General features: G+C 33.7%; 1 protein-coding gene across 1 annotated transcript in view; it reads left to right on the forward strand.

The window, feature by feature from the left end:
* MPP7 (MAGUK p55 scaffold protein 7) overlaps positions 1-20304 on the forward strand; it is a 240377-nt gene that overhangs the window by 213514 nt on the left and 6559 nt on the right. The window contains exons 13-14 of the mRNA XM_074324831.1: positions 8288-8443; positions 12905-13075. Of these exons, the coding sequence (XP_074180932.1) occupies positions 8288-8443; positions 12905-13075 (327 nt within the window). The remainder of the gene's footprint in view (positions 1-8287; positions 8444-12904; positions 13076-20304) is intronic.

Genomic DNA, 20304 nt, shown 5'->3' on the forward strand with positions numbered 1-20304 from the left:
CTCTCTCTCTCTCTCTCTCTCTCTCTCTCTCTCCATGAGTATTCAAATGACATTTCACTAATACCGTTTTTCTTCCATTATGAATGCAATAGAAGAAAGAAAATCCAAACCTCTATCAGGGCTTGTTTTTAAGTTGCTACATTTTCTATATAGCTTGATTCCAAGGGAACTTTAAATTTAGTTTTATAAACAGATTTGTCACTCTCCAATCCCAAAATCCAGCCACCTACTAATGTGATCATTATAAGACTGTAAGTCAAATATAATCACATGGTTGTTTTTATTTTATGCCTAATGCGACAAAAATAGTAGTGTTGCAATATGATAAGTAGACTTTTTTTTACAACACATGGCTGATCTGAGGGATACCTAGAGATTTCATTTGATTTGTCTTGCAGTAAATCAAATGAGTGTGTTTTTTCAGGTAACAAAAGCAGTTCAGATATTTATTGCCGACTCCTATAATTCTGATATTTTTCTCTGGATGGTAAGAGTAACAAGTCTGGCCGATACCATAAAAATGTCTGGGGGGAAATGTGAAAGAATTTTCATGTTAAGCAGTGCAGGTATACTGGAGGTAAACACATAGTAAAAGCTGCACCCATGTCAGTAGCTTTCCACGTAATATGCCTTTTTTATGTTTGTGCCAGAATGTACAAAGATCAATGGCAACAATGAGTAACAGTAGTTGGTTAGAGCAACAGAATTCTCTCTAATATATAATTTAATATTGGACATAAGCCCGAATAAAAAAGGATTTTATCATTAGTGCACTATGGCTGTTACATAAATATCTAGTGTGTTAAAACTAATTTGGTTAATTTCCATCTACCTGTATCTCTCTTTCTTTCTGGGAAGTTGCTTTCTTAACAGATTATTAGCACTATAATCTTTAGCATGATTACTGTCCTTTCATGTGGAAGGTGCCATCTGTCTATATTTACATTATTAAATACAATATGATGTTCATCAGCCTTAAGAAAAACTACAACTAAATTCTAAGCCTGACATTTACAACTAAAAATTACTTTATGCTCATTTTTTGTAGACTACAGGAGTGTCGTTTTAAAAAATAAACCACATTTTATACCACATTTCATTGATTTCAATAAAATTAGTTTCAAAATAGTAATACATTATTGTTCTAGTATGTAGTCATTCACTCAGGATCTGCCCTTAACACACAAATAAGTAGATGGTTGAGGCTCCAAAGTACAGTGCCGTAGAGCATGGCCACAAACTTTTTTTAAATGTAAGGACATCATACTGATATTTTAAAGCATTGTGTGTCTAAATGCCCTTATATAAATGAATGCTATGAGTCTGCATATGGATTTTGAAAAAAATCTTTCTCCTTAAGATAAAAATAAAGGCATTTTTGCATTTAGTGAATGTGAATATTTTCTTAAATGTAAACTTTTAACTAGAAACTTTACTAGCATCATTTTATTGACTCCCTAAATGGACTATATTTCTTTGGCTGAAATGAATGAACCTTTATATAAAATCACACACAACACAGTTGCCTGCTTTCAGGAAGGAGTTACTAATTAAATTCACAAAAGTAATTAAAAATAATATGCCTACTTAATTATCGAACTGACATATTTTTTTTTTTAATAAGAACTTCAACTAATGGGGATTGATACATGTGGCTTTATTCTTTCTTCCCAGAATTTGGACACAAAGTGATTTTGTAAATTCTTATGAAATAAAAAAAAACATATGTAACAGATAAATACTTAGATTTCTGGTTTGCTTTCAAAGCTAGTAAGCACATCAACTTTAGTTCACTGCCTGAATTCCAAATTAAGGATCTCCAAAATGACTTTTTTAAATGTGTTTTTGGCACCTATTGTAAGTAAATCATCATTGTATTTGATTTTCCTTAGTCCTGAATCAAGAATCCTAATAGGCATGCCCAGTTTGTGTTGCCCAGGCCTGGTATGCACACCATCTTTGTGAAGCTTAGTTTATACTGCTCAGAGGTTCTGCACAGAATGAGTTTTGAGATTATCAGATTTGACTTCTGCCACTTTTTGTAGCCAGAATGTCTTCCTCTTCCACAAGCACAGGTAGCTATCACTGTCTAAAGTATAGGACAGCTTGGAACCAGCTGAGAGACTCCGTGACCTTACGGATCACAGCCATAAACAGCAGAGCAACTGGCTACCTGGGTTCGTGTTTTATTGGCATTCTTTTGATCAGATAATAGGTAGACTGCAAAGAATGTAGACTTTTGAGTCAGACAGACAGGCTTTGAATACCAGTTAAGCTGCACTCCAGATGTGCGACCTTAAAGAAGTGACTTAACCTTTGATGGGCTCTTTCTCATCTGTAAAATGAGAATAATAATACCTTTTTTGCAGGGATGTTTTGAGGATTAGTAATGGTGTGTGTAACCGTGTGACACATGACTGCCATGTAACCATGTGACACACATGACGTCATTGTGTCATCATCATCATCATCATTATTCCAAAGCCTGTTGTCTGTGATTTAAATCTGCTATTTAGATGATCTTCTCTGCTTCTCGTTAGTATTAACAAGCACAACTGAAAACAAACTATAGAATAATTTATTTATATACTTATTGTGGTAAATTTTTACATATTGAAGGGGAAATGAATCTGTCCCATTGCAGAGACATACAAATGAACCTAACTCAGTTTGCATCCTAAATTGTCTGCAGTGTGACAGATTTTGTATTCTAATTACAAAGCAGCCAGCTAAAAACATTGTGAACGAACATAGGCCTAAACATAGAAGGAGACAAAACAGGAATGTGGATCTAAGTTGTGGTTTTAAGGTCAAGATCTAACGAGAAGAAACTCGAGAACTTCTCCAGTGTAGATGGCAGAATCAAACCAATGGCCTGTGAGGGAAAATGCTGTTTGTAGGCCCACAGGGCAATTTTGGCGTAAGAATGATTGAAATTGTATTCTTATTCTAACCTTTTTGTGATGATACTGCTATCTTTGAAGACGATGACCTCAAATGTAACCTGGGGAAAAATTTTCAAGTAAAACATTTGCTACTGAACATTCTTGGCATACTTCAGGAGTGTGCAGTGAAGTGAGCTTGCTACAAAGAGTTAGATTATACAAGGGCTAAATTGAATGTGGTCAGAATTTGAGGACATCACATTAGAGATGGCATACTTTTCCCCACTATTTCAAACACACCTAGTTGTTCCTCCAGAGTTAAAGCAAACCATTGTTTTTTTGGTGTGGGTAGTAGAAGAAATAAAGAAAAGAAAAATGCTAGACTCTCACTCAGAAAAGTATCTCACACTCCTGGAAGCACTCCAGAGCTGAGACCTACTGAATAAACAGTCAATTCACATCGCTCCGTTTAGTCCTAGTTGTCGTGTGTGTGTGTGTGTGTGTGTGTGTGTGTGTGTGTGTGTGTGTGTGTGTGTGTATTTATGTGTGTGTCTGTATGTGTAGAGCAGAATGGAGCATGGTAGGCCAGGACCTATTGTTTAAGTTTTAGTGTTTTGTTTTGTTTGCTTCTATTTCTTTGAGCATATACAGAGGGTGCCAAAAAAATGTATACACATTTTAGGAATGGGAAAAACTGTATTAAAATTGTAATACTCAACATATACCGGTAACAACAGATGAATACAAGTCATGTGTATACATCTTTTTGGCACCCAGGTATAATTGGATTGGCGTCATCTGCACAGAGAATGCAGCTCCATTGTAATACCCCTCGTTTTTCTTGTCTGTTTTCTATTTATTTTAAAGAGGGAGGTTAGCACTTTAAATATTTTTCGTACCTTCAGAGTAGATAAAATATATAAGCCCCAAGTGATGCCTGGCATTTTGTAGACAGTCACTGAACACTTACCCCTTTCCTGCTCTCCCTCAGAGATCTTATCTCTTCTTGCAGTCTCAAGATGTACCTTGATGTGACTACATTTATTAGGGCACCCTAGCCCTGGCCCCTCTATGACACTGCAGTCCGTCTGAGTTTAGGTAGATAGATTTCCTTCCCTGAAACTCACTCTTCCAGAGCTGGCTTCATCTGCGTCTCTGTATCTTAAGATCAAGAGAGCTATGTTCATGAGTTTGTTTGTTTGTTCATTTCTTTCTTTTTGTTTTATATTCCACATGAGTGAAATCATATGGTTCTTGTCCTTTTCCGTCTGACTTATTTCACTAAGCATAATACTCTCAAGATGATGTATTATAGAATTGTACACTCGAGACTTATATGATGTTATTAACCAATGTCACCCCAGCAAACTTAATACATAAAATTTAAAAAGAAGAAAAAGATGATAAAATATGGGGTGGCGGGGAGGAAAGAGCCAGTTCAAATGTGAGCTCCGCCCACTTCTCTCAGTGACCTTGAGCAGTTACGGAACCATTGTATCCAGGCATTCTAGGTGCAAATGCTTTTTACCTTTAACTCCCACCCCTTTGGTTCATTCAACCAATAGTTTAACTCCATAAAGCATACTTGCTGAGTATAATTTAAATCAATTAAACAAAATGATGAATGCCTACAATTCGCCAGCTAGGGAAACAGTTGGTGAACAAGTGGGTGACACCTGTCTTCACAGAGCTCACTGTCTGTGAGAGAACAGCCAAGTAAACCATTACAATACAGTGTGATTAGTCCTTTGACATGGAAGTCCAGAGAACACATGAACTTAGTACCTAACCCAAATTTAAAGTATCAGAGAAGATTCCCTAAGGGCTATCCAAGCTGAATCCTAAACAACAAGCAAGAATTAGCGTGTGAAGAAAGGACAGGCGTGTTCTTTTAAAAACAAACAGCATGTGATGAGGCCCCAGCACAAAAGAGAACCTGCTGCACATTTCAGGAAGCAGCAGAAATCTCATGTAGCTGCAGTGCAAAGGAGGGAGTGGCAAGAGTGGAGATTAGAGATATAAATGTAGCTCATAATATGCAATCTATATAAACCTGTCACCAAAAGAATTTCTGTTTGATTCTGTGGGCAGTGGAGGAAGAATGAGAGATGCTGGTGAGCAATGACGGAAGCTCAAACCAGGATGGTGGAGGCAGGAGTGAGCAGTGGCTGTAAGACAGGTTAAGGGACTTCGGGAGGAGTTTGTTGTTGTTATTGTTCTTATTGTTTTATGGTAGGAGAGAATTTATTGATTTTCAGTGCTGATGGGAAGGAGCTAGAAGCCGGAGAGGTGAAGATTCAGGAAGAGAGATCTTTGAGGGAAGGCGTTAAGCATGTATAACTGGAGAGAAGGATAGAGAATGGCCTAGATGGGTCTAGATGCGTAAGTTATAGAAAGGACCTTGAAGACATTGCACTCGTTGGCTTCTGTGTCTTCTGAAGTAGTGGAGGTCTTCTACTGAACTTGAGGTAGTGATAGTAATACTACACATTTCATTCATTCAGCAGATTTTTGAGGGCTTACGTACTTGATGGAGACGGTAAATGACATAATGATTGCTGCCCTCACAGCACCTCTGTCTGGTGGGAGAAGACAGGCCCCTAAGCAGTGTTATCCAATTGTTGGGTTGGGATTTTTAAGTATCATGAGGGAGATGTAAAAGATGCTCTGATAACATAAAAATGAGAAGCATGGGTGACAGCGTCAGGAGAGACTTTCTTGAGGAAGAGCTGTTTCTGTTTGAGCTGAGCTCTGAAGGGCGCATTGGAATTACCTGGGGCTTCAGGTGAAAGGGACAGCAGCTGGAGCATATGCTCCGAGGCAGGAGGACAGGGCAAGGATCAGATCATGCAGAGCTTGTGAAGATTTTCATCTCTTTCAGAAGAGCCACTGGAAACTACATTTCCAAGAATGTTAAGCAAGAGAGTGACAGGATCAGAAGAGCTTCTTTTTTTTCTTTTTCTTTTTCTTTTTTTTTTTTTAAATTAGTTTCAGGTGTACAAAACAATGTAATAGACATTTACACCCCTCACAAAGTGATAAACCCATCCCCCAATCTGCTACCCCTCTCACATCGTATATAGCTGTTACAATTCCATTGACTATATTCCCTATGCTGTACTCCACATCCTGTGACCATATATATATATATATATATATATATATATATATATATGTATGTATGTAAAATTATACTTGACATTCAGTATTATTCAGCTTCAGGTGTACAGCGCAGTGGTCAGCCATCTACACCATCCGGGAAGTGGTCTCCCTAATAAGACAAGTATCAGACGGAGAAAGACAAATACCAGATGACCTCACTTCTATGTGGAATCTAAAGAATAGAATAAATGAGCAAACTAATCAGAAACAGTCTCAGAGATATAGAGGAAAAACTGTAGGTTGCTAGATGGGAGGGGAGTGGGGAAGAGGGAGAAAGTGAGGGCATAAGAAAGCATAAATTGGTAACCACAAGATTGCCACAGGGATACAAAAGACAGTTTGGGGAATATAATCAATAATATTGTAAAGATTTTGTAGGGTATCCGATAGACACTTGTCTTATTAGGCAGAAGAGCTTCTTAAAAAGACCTCTCTGGCTGCTGGGTGACGATGGATTAAAGTGGCTGATGAGCAGATGTGGGGCAGCCATTAGGAGGAGGCTGTTACAAGAGAGGAGGCCAAAGCAGTGGTATCTTGGACTAGTGTGGCAGCAGTGGCAATGGAGAATCATAGATCTGAAGGACATTTAGGGGTAAAATTAACAGCCTTTGGCAATTGTTTGATTATAGGGGTATGATAGAGAAGTAACAAGGAGGCTCCCAGGTGTGACTAGAGAAGAGAATGAAAAATTGAAATTACCAATATGGGGTTCTAAGAGGTATAATTGATAAGGAAAACATAGAATAGTTGCTGGAGAGCATGAAGGCATGGCATTACAACACCATGGTTGAATGGGTTTCCTGCACTCAGTAGCCCAGGTGTGGATGTGGAGAGGGGCCATTGCTTTGAGCTTAGACTGAAGGTTTCCTTGGCAACTGTAATGAAAGGACAATGCCTAAGAAATTTGAGGATATTCGCAAAGGAGTAGAAAATAGAAAACATGATGGCCCATGGAAGTAAAGACATGACAGCCATTTAGATAAAAGGAAAGCAATGAAAGCACAGAGGTCCTTGTGATAATAGATGTGGGAAGAATAACTGAACGATCTAAAAGGATCAGAGATTGAAGTCATTTTGGGAAAGTGGAATTTAATATTTGGTAGTAAAATAGCTCCTACTGATGGCAGAGTCCAGGTTTGCTCAATAAGCAGTCGACGTGAAGTAGAGAAAGGTCAGTAGGGATCAGGGATCAGAGAAGTAAGAGGCTAGCATTTTGAGGGGTGTTCACATGGGTGTTGAGGTTACCCAAGATGATGGTAGGATTGAGGTACAGAGAATGACAAGAGCCAAGTGCTGTAGTCTTAGTGTAGTGGGTCTTGACAGGGGCAGTACTGCCCACTGAGGAGCATTATGGACATTTGTGAGGGTAGTGCTTTTTGTTTCTTTTTTTTTTTTCTAATGTAAAAAAGGGATGTATATTTGACATTTCTACAGAACAAAACTCTGACCTACATCCCGCAGGACTTTCAAATGTTGTGCTACACATTCAGTGGCTGAATTGATGACTCTACATACAGTGGGGTTTCACTGTACGTTGCACAACACCATCACTAAATGGACCCTCATGGCCACTTGGGGCTTGTGCCTTTCTAACTTTTGATTGGACTCATGTTTGAAGCTGCTCTTTGTTTTTGGCGCCAGTCTCTTAATCATTTCTCAACCTGGTCACTTTCTTTGAAAACAGAGTTCATATATCATCTTTGATCCTCCACAGAGTTTAGTATATGCCTTGTTCATTATAGATGTTAATTGATTTAAATATGTAAGGTCTATGCAAATTTTCAAATGTTTAGGGACCAACTGAAAATACACAGTGCAGGAGAGGATCTTGACAAATGTAAATGCAGCTGATGATTTTGTAAATTTAAAATGCATCATTAGATTTGCATCTAAAATAAAATTAAGGTTCAAAGATTTTCTTGTATTAAGAGCTAATAACATTTAAAATTCAAATTATCACTATCCAGACCATGCAATTCCATTTTTTTTAGGTGCACATATTTTTTAGGCTGTTCTGGATATTATAATCTTTTTAGTGGAAAGGTGGGGATTAAAATTTGAAAAGTGAATAAACAACAGAAGAATTAGCTTCTTATGTACAACTCAATTAGAGGTAATTTCTTTACTTGGGACGCATGTAAAGTTTGATGCATGTTCTCATTCTGTCCTATGGATTCATGTCGATTATAGAAATGTTTATGTTTTGTTTAGTAATGAATTTATATTATCCTGTTTTTTAGGTCCTGTAGGAGTAGGTTTGAATGAACTGAAACGAAAGCTGCTGATCAGTGACACACAACACTATGGTGTGACTGTGCCCCGTAAGTTCGATGCTGTTACAACTGCACTAATAATGACTGCTCAACCCTTACATAGCACGTATGGTGCCAGCCATTGTTCTAAGCATTCACCATCTAGACCTCAACAGCTCTAGGAAACATGTAGTGGCATTATCCATATTTGACACAGGAGGGAACTGAGGCACATAAGTTAAGGGATTTGTCCCAGATTATACAGATCATTGGCCGGATATTTGTTAATCACAGCTTTCCTACTTTCAATTTTTATGGTGAATTTTAATACACATATGACATCAAATTATTATTTATAAATTTTCTTCTAAATAGAAGTCTAACTATTCTATTTCCTAAAATAAGTGCTAATGTTTTCCAGAGCTTTTTCCCAGCTTTAAGATTAGAAGGACCAAACCACAGAGAGCTGAAGGAGGCTTTTATAATATAAACCTTCTTAATTACTTTTTATATGTAGTAATTGGCAGATAGTGTTAAATGGGCCTTTCATGACCATGTAATCCAAATTTGGTGGGCTTCTTTTCAGTACACAGAATTAGATCTATTTTTATAAAAGTGCTTTTCACAGGCATTCTTACAAATAAAATGTGATTCTGGAAGCATTTTGATCTCCAGAATAAATGCCATTTGACTGCTTAATATGTTGATGTTAGAAAGTCGTCTAAAAGACTAAATTGCAATGTTGGCTTTTTCAAGTGGTTTTAGTACTGTTTTTTTATTATTATTATTATTATTTTTAAAAAGCAGTTTGTATATTGCCTTTAGCAATGTTCTCTAGTTTTGGAAGAGTTCAACTTTATTTTAAAATTATAGTTTTCTATTACCTCAAGTTACTCCTTGTTACTACATTTTTCCAAATTATTGTTTGTAATCATTTTCAGCTATAAGTTATAGGACTGACAGTTTCCACCAACAGAGATGAAAGTAAAGGAAAATGTGGAAATTTGGAATTATATAGTTTCTTTGATTTTTTTTTTTTTACTTTAATTATTCACTTCTCTTACAAAAGCTGAGTTGCAATATACAGGTAATTAGAAAATTTTACAAAACATACCCTTAATTAAGTTTACAGGTGAGCAATTACAAAAGAGGATGGAAAAACAGACTACAAAGGAAAATAATGACTTTATTAATTTCCTACTGTGTATTCAACTCTTTTATTTGTCTTAATTTATATATTTCATGCTCCCCAAAACAGTAAAGATGGGTAATATCTCCATTTCACAGAAAAGAAAATGGGCTAGGAAGGATACTTTGACTTACCCAGAGTACCATACGCAGTAATTTCACTTGATTTTTTTTTTACTTTAATTATTCACTTCTCTTACAAAAGCTGAGTTGCAATATACAGGTAATTAGAAAATTTTACAAAACATACCCTTAATTAAGTTTACAGGTGAGCAATTACAAAAGAGGATGGAAAAACAGACTACAAAGGAAAATAATGACTTTATTAATTTCCTACTGTGTATTCAACTCTTTTATTTGTCTTAATTTATATATTTCATGCTCCCCAAAACAGTAAAGATGGGTAATATCTCCATTTCACAGAAAAGAAAATGGGCTAGGAAGGATACTTTGACTTACCCAGAGTACCATACGCAGTAATTTCACTTGATTTTTTTTTTACTTTAATTATTCACTTCTCTTACAAAAGCTGAGTTGCAATATACAGGTAATTAGAAAATATTACAAAACATACCCTTAATTAAGTTTACAGGTGAGCAATTACAAAAGAGGATGGAAAAACAGACTACAAAGGAAAATAATGACTTTATTAATTTCCTACTGTGTATTCAACTCTTTTATTTGTCTTAATTTATATATTTCATGCTCCCCAAAACAGTAAAGATGGGTAATATCTCCATTTCACAGAAAAGAAAATGGGCTAGGAAGGATACTTTGACTTACCCAGAGTACCATACGCAGTAATTTCACTTGATTTTTTTTTTACTTTAATTATTCACTTCTCTTACAAAAGCTGAGTTGCAATATACAGGTAATTAGAAAATTTTACAAAACATACCCTTAGTTAAGCTTACAGGTGAGCAATTACAAAAGAGGATGGAAAAACAGATTACAAAGGAAAATAATGACTTTATTAATTTCCTACTGTGTATTCATCTCTTTTATTTGTCTTAATTTATATATTTCATGCTCCCCAAAACAGTAAAGATGGGTAATATCTCCATTTCACAGAAAAGAAAATGGGCTAGGAAGGATACTTTGACTTACCCAGAGTACCATACGCAGTAATTTCACTTGATTTTTTTTCTACTTTAATTATTCACTTCTCTTACAAAAGCTGAGCTGCAATATACTGGTAATTAGGAAATTTAACAAAAGATACCCTTAGTTAAGTTTACAGGTGAGCAATTACAAAGAGGATGGAAAACAGATTACAAAGGAAAATAATGACTTTATTAATTTCCTACTGTGTATTCATCTCTTTTATTTGTCTTAATTTATATATTTCATGCTCCCCAAAACAGTAAAGATGGGTAATATCTCCATTTCACAGAAAAGAAAATGGGCTAGGAAGGATACTTTGACTTACCCAGAGTACCATACGCAGTAATTTCACTTGATTTTTTTTTTACTTTAATTATTCACTTCTCTTACAAAAGCTGAGTTGCAATATACAGGTAATTAGAAAATTTTACAAAACATACCCTTAATTAAGTTTACAGGTGAGCAATTACAAAGAGGATGGAAAACAGACTACAAAGGAAAATAATGACTTTATTAATTTCCTACTGTGTATTCAACTCTTTTATTTGTCTTAATTTATATATTTCATGCTCCCCAAAACAGTAAAGATGGGTAATATCTCCATTTCACAGAAAAGAAAATGGGCTAGGAAGGATACTTTGACTTACCCAGAGTACCATACGCAGTAATTTCACTTGATTTTTTTTTTACTTTAATTATTCACTTCTCTTACAAAAGCTGAGTTGCAATATACAGGTAATTAGAAAATTTTACAAAACATACCCTTAATTAAGTTTACAGGTGAGCAATTACAAAGAGGATGGAAAACAGACTACAAAGGAAAATAATGACTTTATTAATTTCCTACTGTGTATTCAACTCTTTTATTTGTCTTAATTTATATATTTCATGCTCCCCAAAACAGTAAAGATGGGTAATATCTCCATTTCACAGAAAAGAAAATGGGCTAGGAAGGATACTTTGACTTACCCAGAGTACCATACGCAGTAATTTCACTTGATTTTTTTTTTACTTTAATTATTCACTTCTCTTACAAAAGCTGAGTTGCAATATACAGGTAATTAGAAAATTTTACAAAACATACCCTTAATTAAGTTTACAGGTGAGCAATTACAAAAGAGGATGGAAAAACAGACTACAAAGGAAAATAATGACTTTATTAATTTCCTACTGTGTATTCAACTCTTTTATTTGTCTTAATTTATATATTTCATGCTCCCCAAAACAGTAAAGATGGGTAATATCTCCATTTCACAGAAAAGAAAATGGGCTAGGAAGGATACTTTGACTTACCCAGAGTACCATACGCAGTAATTTCACTTGATTTTTTTTTTACTTTAATTATTCACTTCTCTTACAAAAGCTGAGTTGCAATATACAGGTAATTAGAAAATTTTACAAAACATACCCTTAGTTAAGCTTACAGGTGAGCAATTACAAAAGAGGATGGAAAAACAGATTACAAAGGAAAATAATGACTTTATTAATTTCCTACTGTGTATTCATCTCTTTTATTTGTCTTAATTTATATATTTCATGCTCCCCAAAACAGTAAAGATGGGTAATATCTCCATTGCACAGAAAAGAAAATGGGCTAGGAAGGATACTTTGACTTACCCAGAGTACCATACGCAGTAATTTCACTTGATTTTTTTTTTACTTTAATTATTCACTTCTCTTACAAAAGCTGAGTTGCAATATACAGGTAATTAGAAAATTTTACAAAACATACCCTTAATTAAGTTTACAGGTGAGCAATTACAAAGAGGATGGAAAACAGACTACAAAGGAAAATAATGACTTTATTAATTTCCTACTGTGTATTCAACTCTTTTATTTGTCTTAATTTATATATTTCATGCTCCCCAAAACAGTAAAGATGGGTAATATCTCCATTTCACAGAAAAGAAAATGGGCTAGGAAGGATACTTTGACTTACCCAGAGTACCATACGCAGTAATTTCACTTGATTTTTTTTTTACTTTAATTATTCACTTCTCTTACAAAAGCTGAGTTGCAATATACAGGTAATTAGAAAATTTTACAAAACATACCCTTAGTTAAGTTTACAGGTGAGCAATTACAAAAGAGGATGGAAAAACAGATTACAAAGGAAAATAATGACTTTATTAATTTCCTACTGTGTATTCAACTCTTTTATTTGTCTTAATTTATATATTTCATGCTCCCCAAAACAGTAAAGATGGGTAATATCTCCATTTCACAGAAAAGAAAATGGGCTAGGAAGGATACTTTGACTTACCCAGAGTACCATACGCAGTAATTTCACTTGATTTTTTTTTGTATTTACAGCTGGTTTTAGAAGATGTTTCCGTCTCAGTAGAAAAGATAAGAAAACAAATAAATCCATGTATGAATGCAAGAAGAGTGATCAGTATGATACAGCTGATGTACCCACATATGAGGAAGTGACACCCTATCGGCGACAAAGTAACGAGAAATACAGACTTGTTGTGTTGGTTGGTAAGTGTTTGCTTTTGTGTGCAATTTTTACGAAATAAGTGAGATAGTAAGGATTTAACCTCAAAGAACATCATGCTTAAAGTTTTCAAGCTAAAAAAATCTCACCACTTGTTCACATAGACCCTGCCCACCCTCACCCTCCTGGGGTCAGGTCAACAGGCTTGTTGCGTCTGCTCTGTTTCCGCTGCGCTATCCAGGCATGGCCGCTCATCGGACATGTCATTTCTCTTTCATTTTCCCTCTCCTTAAAATTCTCCAACCATTCCTAAAGTATCCTAGGCTGATTTTTCTGGTCTTTATCCCTCCCTAGTCTATTCTCATTTTTTGGCATCCCACCAGGGCTAATTCTCCCAGCACCAAGGAAAGGCACTGGGTTTCCTCTTACCTGCTCTGTCTTCAGATTTCAGGGACTGCTCCTCAGTAGTTTTTGATAGTACAGACAGCAGCAGTGTCAGCGTTCAAGGGCGGAGCTCTCCCCTTCCCATTGACCTCCAGCCCCTATTCCAGGGCTTCTCAAACTTCCATAGACATTGAGTCACCTAAAGATCTTGTTAACATGCAGTTTCTGATCATCAGAGGTGAGACCAGAGATTCTGCATCTCTAACAAGTTCCCAGATGCTGCTGATGCTCCTTTCCCAGCTTGATTTGGGAGTGCTTTTTGCTTTTCAGCTATTATTATGGTTATAATGCAAATGTAGTGAGATGCCAGGCTGTGCACACCAGGAAAGCCTCCTTGCTCTGTTTGAATGGATTCAGTTGCCATTACCTTCTTTTGCTGCAGGTGGTAAACTGGCTCCCATTTATTCTGATTTTCTGCTTCTCATATCACACTTGGTTTGTACTTTGGCATCATGTGTTGTAATGATGGCTTTAAAACCTTTGGTTTGTCTTAATCCGCTGTTCCGGGATTGTTCATTGATACCGGGTTTCCCTGAAAATAAGACCTAGCTGGACAATCAGCTCTAATGCGTCTTTTGGAGCAAAAATTAATACAAGACCCAGTCTTATTTCACTATAAGACCGGGTCTTATTTTACTATAATATAAGACCCAGTCTTTGTAATAATAATATAATATAATACCGGGTCTTTTACATTAATTTTTGCTCCAAAAGACGCATTAGAGCTGATTGTCCGGCTAGATCTTATTTTCAGGGAAACACAGTATATATATATATATATATATATATATATATATATATATATATATATATATATATATATTTCATTTATATTTAATTATATATATGTATATATGTATACTATGTATATTTTTTAATTCGGTTTGGTGGATGGTGTGGAAGTTAGCGTATTTTTGCTGTGTCTCTGTTGGCGTCTAGAGAGTAATTTTGTACAATGGTCTGCTTTAAAGATTCTCCTTTTTCCTAATGCTGTGCAAAATAGTTCATATGAAGAATAATTTTTTTAAACATTGGTAAGAATTATAAAATGTTCTTCCTCTGGTTAATTCATTATAGACATCTCATTATAATCATTTCACAAAGCACTGCTTATCATGCATCTGTCTTCAAACATAATTTCTTGCAAATGATTTCCTGAAAAATCATCAATTTTTCTCCACTTCTGTCCTTGCTGGAGTACTTCATGCATTCTTTTAAAACAAGATCAGTTTTGGGACTTATGTAAGTTAAGACTGTTCTTTCTATTTAACTGAAGTGTTTACCATAAAGTTCAATAAGAACAAAACTGTCCACTTGCTGTTATTTCTTTTAAATGCTATTTACTCATCTCTACTTCTATGTTTTTTTCCTAACCCTATTTCTTATTTCTCCTATGTGTAAGCACCATTGATCCTCAACCATAGTGCCTTTTTTTAAATCTCGTGAAAATTCCCATTTCCACCAATATTCAGCCATTTTATTAAAGGATGTTATATAGGTAAATACAGCTATGTCTAAATATACTGCCTTAATGTTTCTCCAAAAAGTAAAATTTATATAAAAAGAACATTTAGAAGCATTCTTTCAGAAGTGGTACAGGTTCTTTCTTGAACAAGAAAGAACTCTGCATAATCTCAACATGTCTGGAATTCTACTTGGAAATATTTTTTTCTGACAGAAAGAAACCATTCCTGCTTGGAGAATTTTAGGTTGCATAGATTCAACTTAAAAAAAATATTGAAATTTCAAATCCAATTTTCCCCTATTTTCAGAACTATATTTTTATATTCAATTTTATGTGTGCATACTGTATTTTCTCATAATTTTGAAAGTGTGTAAGAACTCATTTCTTTATTAGCTGGCTAACAGAAAATTAAATTCTATGGTTTCTCTTTTTTTATGGTAATGCTGTGCTATGCTTTAGAAAGAAATTGTCAGTGGTATCAGGAAACCTTTTTAAAACCTTAACAATTTGTTTTTCTTGGAAATCGCAAATTTAAATTTTATATTAGCTTCCATGACTTTTTTTAGCTTCCATGATTTTATTGGGTACTTTGAATTTCTATTTTTAACTTGAGATGAGTTGAAAGATTCAAGGTTATTTGTGGCATTTGAACTTTTTTTTTAAGTTTTATTGAGAGCGACTTTGATCGTATAATATTCCAGAGATGAATTTTCTGTTAGTTTGTTCAAAAGCCTTTTCCCCTTCGTATACACAATTAGCATCTATACAGTTGGTAAATGTAATCCATGATAACATTCCTGTTTCACAAGTGATTTCACCCCCTGACACTCTTTTATAAAGGTGAGTATAGAAGCTGATTTCCCTATCTGCTTCAGATCTCAGTAACTTTTGTAGTTTTTTATTGGAATTTCTTTTCAATTTATACCTCTTCCCAAGATTTTTACTTGTTGCTTTAAGATGATCTTAATTATCCTCCATTGTCTTTGAGATAATTTTATAATTGTCATACTATGGTAGCGTCATTTCAACAGTAATTTTGTCTTAGGATCTTGTTACTACATGGTTGTTACATGTCTGTTAGGATTTATATAATTATAACAGCATTGGCTTTATATTAAAAATGTTGATTTTAATGGTAATTTTCAATGTTTTATTGTCAGGACCCTAACATTGTGTAATAGTTTTCAGCTGCTTAGCTTTTATTAATGTCTACATGGTTTGTTGGTTTTTTTTTGTCATCTTTAAAAGGTCACTTATATTAAAAATTTCTCTTCCTTGTAATTAAGGTAGCAATTGAACTAGTTAAATATTTGCTTGGTCAAACCAATCCAGTGTTTTAAGATACAAAAAAATATTTTCATACAATATTTTTGGTAGTTCTTCCAAATTAAAAATATCCACATTTTAGTATATTTAAGGAAGACAAAAGAATTAAAATGTTTATTTTTATCTCCTTTTAAGAAAGTAGGCAGTTTTCTTGATTTGTATCAAATAAGTGTGTTTCTTTAAAAAAAATTAGGAACTTTAAAGTGGATTCTTCTATAAATCTCTAATTTTTGAACTGCCTATGTCCAATATTACTCTGTTATGATTAAAACAGGTTTCACTGAGACTCTTCTTTTTCCAATTCTACAAACATTTATAAAAAAAACATCTATTTAAAGCTTATTATTTTTAAAAAGCAGTTTGTATATTGCCTTTAGCAATGTTCTCTAGTTTTGGAAGAGTTCAACTTTATTTTAAAATTATAGTTTTCTATTACCTCAAGTTACTCCTTGTTACTACATTTTTCCAAATTATTGTTTGTAATCATTTTCAGCTATAAGTTATAGGACTGACAGTTTCCACCAACAGAGATGAAAGTAAAGGAAAATGTGGAAATTTGGAATTATATAGTTTCTTTGATTTTTTTTTTTTTTTTTACTTTAATTATTCACTTCTCTTACAAAAGCTGAGTTGCAATATACAGGTAATTAGAAAATTTTACAAAACATACCCTTAGTTAAGCTTACAGGTGAGCAATTACAAAAGAGGATGGAAAAACAGATTACAAAGGAAAATAATGACTTTATTAATTTCCTACTGTGTATTCATCTCTTTTATTTGTCTTAATTTATATATTTCATGCTCCCCAAAACAGTAAAGATGGGTAATATCTCCATTTCACAGAAAAGAAAATGGGCTAGGAAGGATACTTTGACTTACCCAGAGTACCATACGCAGTAATTTCACTTGATTTTTTTGTTACTTTAATTATTCACTTCTCTTACAAAAGCTGAGTTGCAATATACAGGTAATTAGAAAATTTTACAAAACATACCCTTAATTAAGTTTACAGGTGAGCAATTACAAAAGAGGATGGAAAAACAGACTACAAAGGAAAATAATGACTTTATTAATTTCCTACTGTGTATTCAACTCTTTTATTTGTCTTAATTTATATATTTCATGCTCCCCAAAACAGTAAAGATGGGTAATATCTCCATTTCACAGAAAAGAAAATGGGCTAGGAAGGATACTTTGACTTACCCAGAGTACCATACGCAGTAATTTCACTTGATTTTTTTTTTTTTATTTGACCCCCTTTACCCTCTTCTAGCATCCCTCTTTCCCCCTTATCCTCTCGTAACCACTAAACTGTTGTCTGTGTCTGTGAGTTTTTGTTTTATTGTTTGTCTTGTTCAGTTGTTGCTTTCAGTTTTATGTCCCACATATAAGTGAAGTCATATGGTTCTTGGCTTTTTCTGTGTGATTTACTTTGCTTAACATAATAATCTCAAGATCCATCCATGTTGTCGCAAATGGCAGTATATCATCTTTTCTTATGGCCAAGTAATATTCCATGTCTCACTTCCTTTTTTATTTTATCTTTGAAGCATCAATTACTTAGAAGTAAATTATTTAATTTTCAAATATTTGAAGTTTTCCTAGATATCTTTCTGTTATTGGTTTTTAATTATTTTGTGGTTATAGAATATACTCTTTGTGATGTGGATTCTTTTAAATTTATTGAGTCTTTTTATGGTCCAGCATATGATCTATCTTACTGTTTATAAATGCACCATGCATACTTGAAAACAATGTTCTGAAAACAGTGTTCTGAAGTTTTTGAATGTGATGTTATACAGATATTAATTAGCCCCGGGAGGTTGGTGGTGGTGTTCAGACCACCTGTATCTTACTGACATTTTGTATAATTCTATCAGTTGTTGAGAGAGAAGCAGTAAAATCTCCTATTCTGATTTTGAAAATGTCTGTTTCTCCATATAACTCAGCCAAATTTTGCTTCATGTTCTTGAAGCTTTGTTATGTGCACACAAATTTATAATTGTTATCAATTTCCCTTTTATCATTATGAAATGTTCTTCTTTATCTTTGGTAATACTCTTTGTCTTGAAGTCTCTTTTATCTGATAATAAAGTAGCCTCTTGAGCTTTCTTACGCTTTCTATTTACATTGTACAACAGGTCCTTCAATAACATTGTTTTGTTCAACATCATTTAGTTATAACATTGATGAGATGCTTTAGAAATTTAACTCTCGTTTACTGGTTTTGTTATGTGTCATTTTGCTTAAAGTCACAGAACCTATCAACAATATTAAGTTTGGACTTACTGTATATTGTCTTCCGTCTGTTTACTTTCAATTTATCTGTATGTTTATATTTTATGTGTCTGTCTTGTACACATGTAGACAGCATGTACTAGGGTCTTGCTGTTTTACCCTTTCTATAAATCTCTGCCTTTTAACTGGAGTATATATAGACCATTAACATTTACTGAATTATAGAAATGACTTAATTTAAGCTACTGTTTTATTTGTTTTTCATTAATCTTCTCTTTTGTTTCATTTTCTTCCCCTTTTCTACCATTTTTTTGATTATTTGAATGTTTTCAGTATTCCATTTTAATTTACCTATTGGCTCAATGCTTATCTCTTTGTATTACCTTTTCACTGGTTGCTCTAGGGATTACATATGCACATATCTAATCATTTACAATCTACATAGAGTTAACTTAGTGCCATCTCACATAAAATTTAGAAACCTTGAAATCATATAAGCCCTTTACCGCGCCCACTCCTACTCTTTTGCAGTTGTCAAATATATTGTATTTACATACATTGAAAATTCCACCAGATAATATTATAACTTCATATATATTTTAAGGAACTTAAGAGGAAAAAAGTAGACGTCTGTATTTACTCAACTATTTATTCTTTCTATTGTGAATATAAAAATTGGCCGATTTACAGTAATCATTTAAAATATAGAAAAATAGAATCTGCCTCTGAGTCAGTCAAAATATATTTTGTGTTATATGTTGATGTAACCGCACAAATTCATCTGCCAATACTAGACTTCATTTGTTTGGTTGTTCATATATTACGAAGTATGTGTTTTTGTGGTGGATTTCTTTTAACTATAAAATTATGCAATATTATGGAAAAGTTTGAAAAATAGAACAAAATAATTGCCCACAGCTGTCTCTCCCCAACACAACCATTGTCTGTTTTTATACATTTTCTTCCACATTTCTGTATTCATACCAATTTTTAAATTAGTGCAAAAGTAACTCAGAGTGTAAGTATGAACGACTATTGTATTCTGTCCAATTTTTTCCATTTATTATAGCAAATGCATTTCTATGTTGCCGTATTGTTTTATAATTATAATTTTAATGGCTTCAACCCAGTTTCTTTTCATAATTTAATTAATGTTTCCTATATTTCTGTATATTATGGATGCTTCAAGTTTTTTACTGTTAAAAATAAATCACTAACATTTGAAATGATAGGATTGGCAGGTATAAAACTTATCTACAATATGAAGCTTATTTTAATAAATTATTCTTAATTTACATTATGTAAGCATTAAATGTAATACTCTTGATGAATGGTGTTATATAAATAAAATGTAGTGAAGTAGCTTTGAAAATGACCAAATCACAATTGAGTTTAATTTTTATTTACTTAAGAGAAATGTCAAAATCTAATTACACAGATTAAGGGTACTTGCTAAAAATTCTTCATTTCTAGCCATGAGCCTATGTTGTGAAATCCCTTAAACTACAAGTATTTTGGGAATATTATCTATGTCCCCTAGTAGATCTGGAGTTTATTGAGGGCAGTGACACAGTTTTATATATTTCTGTATTTTATACATCATCTTGCATACAAAGGGGTATCAAAAATGTATTTAATTATATTTGAAAAAAATGTCTTCTAAGAGAAAAAGAGCTTATAATTTTTAATCCCTAAATTGAACTGCTGCTCCTCTTTGATATTTTTTCCTATTATTTCATAAAGTAACAAAGCTCATCATTTTTTCTGTTATACATCTATGTATGTAGAATAACATTTCAA

Source organism: Rhinolophus sinicus, linkage group LG02, assembly GCF_036562045.2.
Source record: "Rhinolophus sinicus isolate RSC01 linkage group LG02, ASM3656204v1, whole genome shotgun sequence".
In the NCBI taxonomy this organism is placed as follows: domain Eukaryota; kingdom Metazoa; phylum Chordata; class Mammalia; order Chiroptera; family Rhinolophidae; genus Rhinolophus; species Rhinolophus sinicus.